The sequence below is a fragment of the Lolium rigidum genome, chromosome 7 (assembly GCF_022539505.1).
Source record: "Lolium rigidum isolate FL_2022 chromosome 7, APGP_CSIRO_Lrig_0.1, whole genome shotgun sequence".
Classification (NCBI taxonomy): domain Eukaryota; kingdom Viridiplantae; phylum Streptophyta; class Magnoliopsida; order Poales; family Poaceae; genus Lolium; species Lolium rigidum.
This window is the reverse complement of record NC_061514.1, coordinates 111708339-111715283: the sequence shown is the minus strand read 5'-3', so window position 1 is coordinate 111715283 and position 6945 is coordinate 111708339. Positions and strand designations below refer to the sequence as shown.

Below are 6945 nucleotides of genomic sequence, written 5' to 3'. Positions count from 1 at the left end.
TTTCACGAAAAAATACCATTGTGTGTGGCCTGTATAAAAATGACAAAATGTCCAAATGAGAATAGTGAACAGGAATTTGTACTATTCACAGGAATAGGAATTTGCATTTTGTCATTTTTGTGTAGGTCACACACAATGGTATTTTTCCGTGAAAACACACATGAGTAAGTACCAACATAATATCTACGTGCAAAAATTTACTTCATATTTTTTGGAAACTTTTACATAGTATTTTTTTGAAGTTTTCGTAAACGGGTGCGCGCGTACCCAGGTTCCATTATATGTGTATTTGAGTGAGATACGTTACTTTGACAAAAAGAGTCGCTGTTTGTTCTAGAATTTAGCCAAGCAGGCCACCAGTTATCTTCACAAACAATTTGGCCAGAATCATTTATCTATTCTGTAGCCAAAGGCGAAACATATATACATTACAAGTGTAGTAAAATATGCAAGAAAGACCCTGTCCAATCCAGTAACAGCTAATACATAACTTGCAGTTTCAGTAACTATATTATTATGCTACTTTCTGTAGCAGATATACATAAATATTGCTATTTTCTTGTAACATCTCTTCTGCATGTAGTAATTCACATGAAGTAAATCCTAGCAATAAGCCCCATTTCAGCTGGACTCTCATTCTGCTAGTTTTCATGACCATTACTTTTTCTTTGACTGAGCCAGTGAATGTGTATTCAGGTGGCAACTTACATTGTCCAAAAGGTTTTGCTAGATGATGTCGGCGTGCTCTATATTTGTGCCACTCCTGAACGTTTCTTTGCTATGGGCATGCTTTAGCAGTTATGGTTGTTTCACTGATTGATCAGCCTTCGGTGAGGTTGCTGAACACAATCATTCGTTGTTACCTCAGGCTGTCTGATAATCCTAGGTTTGTGCTGTCATTCCCATTATCGTGATACCGTTTCACGTCTACACATCTTCTAAAGCGCTGATGCTCTTTTCTTCTCCTCTCCAATGCAGTCCCCGTGTGGTGCCGAAAACTTGCCTTCCCATCATGTTGAGAGATGCGGTGTTCGATAACTGCCTCAGGGTAAGTCTTGTCCTGAGCTATCCGGCGTCACAAATTTGTTGTTGGTCCACTGAAGCAAATGTCGCCAAGATTGAACGTTCCAACCATGCACTAACTGTATTTTCTTGCTGAAAACACAGGGGGAGCCTTCAACACAGCATTGTCTGAATCATCTGCTGGCAACTCTGGCAGCTGGGAGTCCTGATCCCTGCCTGGAGTGTAGACCGATCTGGCTGCTGCAGTTCGCTACAAACGACAACGCCATCTTACCCCGAACTGCACAATGATGTGATTTCCGTTTCAGAAAACAAAAGACAGCCTGCTTGAATTATAAGCCTTCAGCTTTCGGTGTTGTGAACAGCTGTAATAAATAGGGAAGAACCCTTATACATGATCCTTTTCTTTTGATGCATTTGGTTGTTATAATTGAACAGCTCCTTTATGACTCCCTTTGTACCATATGTGAGTGTTTTGATGTATTCCTGTTGAAGTTATGGTAGAACTTGTGAATTACCATGTCACGGAGATTGTTGTTTTGCTGGATTATACAGTGTGTGATCTGAAATACCGGCAATGATCATGACTAGATTTCGCGGGTTTCTTTCGTTTATTTTTTTGTGGTGGCAAAGCAGGTGCGATTGCATACTTTATATAAAAAAAAAGGCAGGAATAATTTATTTTTGGAGAGCTGGAGAAACAGTTTTGGGACGGCCGTAGTTAACTTTCGCTTGTTTATCTTACATGTTCCCACACCCACGAAACTATTTTTCTGGCCGTGGTCATGAACACTGGCATTCTGTAAGGCAGCTATTACGTATTGGCAATGCTTCAGTAGAAAATAGTATGTATCAACTTGAAAGATACTCAATTCTCTATCAAAAAAAGAGATAAAAAAGCTGAGGAATACAGGTGGCGATGTTTCAGTAGAAACCGAGCCAGTGAAGATAGTTCACAGAACAAAGTTGCCGGTCTTTCTCGAATCTCTTCGACACTTCACCAAAGTGCCACACTCGTCGTCTTCGTCTCTTTCCTTCCTTCCCGTCGCTTCCGCGGATCGAAACCCTAGCAAACCCCTGCCTACACGCGATCCATCAGCCATGGCTTCCGCCCTCGGAGCCCAGGTACGCACGCTCTCATCTTACACGCGCGCGGCTTCCTCGCTCCTCGCGCTGTGCTGATGGCACTGAGCTTCGCCCGCTTCCGTGGTTGCGCTGTAGGTGGCTGTCGCGGTGCCGATCGGTCGCCACCCGAGGAGTTCTTCGCTCAAGGTGCGTGGTTACTGTGGATCTAATGACTCTCCCTGATGCCAATTTTCGCCCCATTTCGGGTTGTTTGGTTGATGAATCTCCTGGTTCGATCTGCACTGTCACTGTAGATTAATAGTTCAGTTCAGAAAGCCAAAATTTCCAAACCACCAGATAGAAACAGAATCCCCTAATTTTTAAATGTTGAAGGCTTGAAGCGAAATGTGTATTACCAGTATCCCTATAAGTGTAAGGGTTAAATCTTATGCAGAGATATGTTGTTTGTGCGTGCGACACATGGATGAAAGTAGCTGATTCCTGACTAGTATTACATGATTCTTTCACACAAGCATTATATTTCATCATGATACTACTGTATTTTGTGGAGAAGGGTGGTGGGCATAACTCATGATCTGCTGAGTATGGATCAGTCCTGTAAAAGATGTACTATGACCGGCTGCATATTTCTAGTCTTTTTTTGCTTTTATCGTCTTATCGTCGGTTGATTAAATTGGCATCTGCATGCATACTACACAACTATATCCCTGACGCCAGTCATCAGGTATCACTTATCTGATGGGAGAGGTGTTATGTTAAGGTATAAATAAGACTTGGCCTGGGAAATTGGTGCTATATGAGCTAGCAACATGCACATTCTTGTATGCCATTTGAAAATTATTAGTAAGATGCACTCATCCAGCACAAACACTACTTTCTTTTCCAAAACATTCCTAGGCAGGGAATCTATCATCTCTAGGACTTAGGAATGACTTTTGAACTTTACATGCAAACTTGTAGATTTTCCTTATAGTTGTTGAGTATGGTATTTTTGTATAGCATTAAATTTTTATTGTTCAGGGTAATAACTCCCGCAATAGTTCATGGCCCCGAAAGTTAGCATGGGAACACAAAACCCTGCAATCAAGACATATGAAGATCCTTTGCATGTCCGTACAACAAGCGAGCAGAAGTAAAGTTGCAATAAAACCTCTGGAATTGGAGAATGCAAAGGAGCCACCCCTCAATTTGTACAAACCAAAGGGACCTTACACAGCCTCAATTGTCTCTGTGGAGAGAATTGTAGGTCCTAAAGCTCCTGGTGAAACATGTCATGTTGTCATTGATCATGGTGGCAATGTTCCGTACTGGGAAGGACAAAGTTACGGTGTCATTCCTCCAGTAAGTATTTCCCCCTGTATGCTTGCTCAAAATTACTGCATCACCTTCTTAATGTTGATGTAACTACTTTCTGTCGTTCCCTTCGTCGCTAGTGATCACTTATTGTCTGCATTTCTGGATGTATTGTTTTCAAAAAAATAAATAGTAGTAAAGTCAACATCAAGAAAGATCATAAATTTGAACCATCATTGCTACAGATAAGAGATTATTCATAATACGATGTTGAATGGTGTTTAAATCTGTAGACACAAAATCTGGTATGTAAGATTCTTGGATTGCTGATAATAAGATAGTTGCTGTTAAAATAGGTGTAGATCCTTGCTAATAAAACGTTCTGTCAAGACAGAAGAAACATGTTGATCACTGACCAGTGATGACTGATGACTAGTTAAAGAGCAACTAAAGTTCGATTTCCTTACAAAAAAAAAAGTTCCTTCATCGCATATCTTTGTTGCTCTCTTAGACTTTTGTGCATTTTACTGCCAGGGAGAGAACCCTAAGAAACCTGGGGCCCCAAATACCGTCCGGCTCTATTCTATTGCATCTACCAGATATGGTGATTCTTTTGATGGAAGGACTGCTAGTCTGTGTGTTCGCCGTGCTGTTTATTATGATCCTGTAACTGGAAAAGAAGACCCTTCCAAGAAGGGTATCTGCAGTAACTTCCTATGTGACTCAAAACCGGGTGACAAAATTCAGATCACAGGTATGGAGTTTCATTCATCCATGTAAAAAGCCTTTTTTTTTGCGGGGGGAAAGAGATTTCCATTAATTAGAACACAGGTTACAGTCTAGAGCTTCTGAGCCAAAAATCAGTATGGCCCTGAACCCTAGCTAGTTTAGCCAACTCATGACCGGCAGTATTGATCACACGGCTGATCTTGACTATTCTAGTCTCTCTCTCCCTTAATAAATCACGAATTACATTGACTTTAAAGGCAAACACAGAGGTGTTTGGAGTTGTTTCCCTGATAAGCTCTACAGCCTCTGCACAATCTGTCTCCACCGTAAACCCCAGCTGTGTCCAATGCAGAACTAGGCGCAGTCCTTCTTCCACGGCCAGGAGTTCCGCTTCCGTCGCATCTCTGCAGTGCTGCAACGAGCGACACGCCAAGAAGAGAACCTCCCTTGGGAGTCCTGTAGGACCATGCCAATGCCAGCACCGTGGTCCATAAAGGCTCCATCGACATTCAGCTTCATCTCCTCCGGCCTTGGCGGAATCCATTTGAGTTGAACTCTTTGGCGATCATCCTCCTTTGTTCCTGCTCGCATAAAAAACAAGTCATAGCTTCTAACTCAAATAATTTTGTTTCCAAGTTGTTTCAGATCATATAGGTGTATCAGTATATAATATCTGGCAGGGTGGGGTTGTGGGCTGGTGGGCACTCTGAAAAGATATGTCCTTCCAATATTAGGGCCTCATCTTCTTTGTTTTGTTTTGTTTTGCGTACTTGTTCTCAGTTATTATGTACATTTTTAAGTGCATAGGAAGTTAACATAGTTTATTTCTCATTGGTATATACTAGATTTTGTAATACTTAAGCTGTTGAGCATCTCATGATGGTTCTCCCCATGCTCAGGCCCCGCAGGAAAAATAATGCTTCTTCCTGAGGATGACCCAAATGCAAGTCATATCATGATTGGAACTGGCACTGGTGTCGCTCCTTTCCGTGGCTACCTACGTCGTATGTTCATGGAAGATGTCCCTGCTTTCAAGTTTGGTGGTCTGGCTTGGCTCTTCCTTGGTGTTGCCAACACTGACAGCCTTCTCTATGATGAAGAATTCACAAACTACCTTCAACAGTATCCAGAAAATTTCAGGTTTAAAGACTTAACTGCTCAATATCTTGTTTTAATATACCCAATGATATAGTTATGAATGTGACAGTCCAGTTCTCTGTTCATTCAACCATGGTATCTACTTCTGTAATTAAGAGCTCTAAGATCTGATTGTATTTATGCCTCTTACTTGAGTAAAGGCTGACTGCTTCTTGTTTGAGCTGACTCAAGTTTCTGAACCTTGCAGGTATGACAAAGCACTAAGCCGGGAGCAGCAGAACAAGAGTGGCGGCAAGATGTATGTGCAGGACAAGATTGAGGAGTACAGCGATGAAATCTTCAAGCTTCTGGATAGTGGTGCGCACATCTACTTCTGTGGTTTGAAGGGCATGATGCCTGGGATCCAGGACACACTCAAGAGAGTAGCTGAGCAAAGAGGTGAGAGTTGGGACCAGAAGCTGTCACAGCTGAAAAAGAACAAGCAATGGCATGTGGAGGTTTACTAGGATACCGTGTCATGGATTCTGATTTTTTTCACCGCGAGATGGAAAACATAATTGATGATTGAATTGTTCTGACCGCATTGTAAACGATAGGCTCATTCATAACCTGCTGCTTCGCGTAGTGGATGAAAATACCTGGCCATGGGCAGCCCGACCGGCCCGGCCCGAAATTCTCGGGCCAAGCCTGACCCGACCATGTCTCTGGGCCGGGCCTGGGCCTGATTTTGTGGCCCGATGCTTGGGCCGGGCCGGGCTTGGGCCGTCGTTTTACTGAAGCGGCCCGGCCCGAGGCCCGAGGCCCGACGGACTTTCTCCTCCATGGGCCGGGCTTGGGCCACTTTTTTTGGCCTGACGGTCGGGCCAGGCCTGTGCCGGGATTTTTTGCATCGGGCTTTGGTCGGCCCGGCCCGGCCCGAGAAATGCAAAGCTATAATGATGAAATGAAGGGGCAAGTTTGGCTGCAAAATCTTACCGGTTAGCTACCCCTGTCCATTTTGCATCACAAGTTACCAAGTGTAGCTTTCTTGCTCTGTACATATCGCTATGATGCACCGATGCAAAAAAAAAAAAAGAATAATATCAGAAGAGCAATTCTGCAGCAGTCTCAAGAAAGAAAAATTTCTGACTATCTATAGAGCAGGATGTGTATTTTTTTTAAAAAAAAGCGGAGTCAAGTGACGCTGAAGGAGCCCCATGGCTAACACTGACTAAAGCTAACATACTGCATATAAAACGGCGCCCCCAAATAGTCAGTCGCCGACATAGCCGTATGGAAGCGTCCCAAATAGTCAGTCACCGACGTAGCTGTATGGAAGCGTCCCAAATAGTCAGTCGCCGACGTAGCCGTATGGAAGCGTCCCAAATAGTCAGTCGCCGACGTAGCCGTATGGAAGCGTCAGCACTGCATCCTCTATTTCTTCCCACATCGGTGCCTCTCATACGGTGGCCCCAAAAACTTTTCTTTTCTTTTTTACAATATTTTAAAACACCATATCAATTACATAAATTATTCATACAATATTTTGATACAGTTTACAACAAAATAGAAATGAAATTATTCATACGTACAATATTTTGATATAGTTTAACACAACTAGAAATTAAATTATTTATACAATAACTTAAATTAAATCATGCATTGTTGCCAGCTCCTCTCCTCGCCCACAAATGCGCAGCCAGGTCTAAAGTTGAGCATGAACACTTGCATCTTGGA

The 6945-nt window shown here is 42.7% G+C and overlaps 1 protein-coding gene across 1 annotated transcript; it reads left to right on the top strand.

Moving 5' to 3' along the window:
* Positions 1–2109: 2109 nt before the first annotated feature.
* Positions 2110–5819, top strand: LOC124674944 (ferredoxin--NADP reductase, embryo isozyme, chloroplastic-like). Its single transcript, XM_047210996.1, has 6 exons — positions 2110–2148; positions 2245–2295; positions 3130–3450; positions 3937–4156; positions 5031–5271; positions 5477–5819. Exons 1-6 carry the CDS (start codon positions 2125–2127, stop codon positions 5733–5735), a joined length of 1116 nt encoding a protein of 371 aa, XP_047066952.1. The 5' UTR covers positions 2110–2124; the 3' UTR covers positions 5736–5819.
* The last annotated feature ends 1126 nt before the right edge of the window (positions 5820–6945 follow it).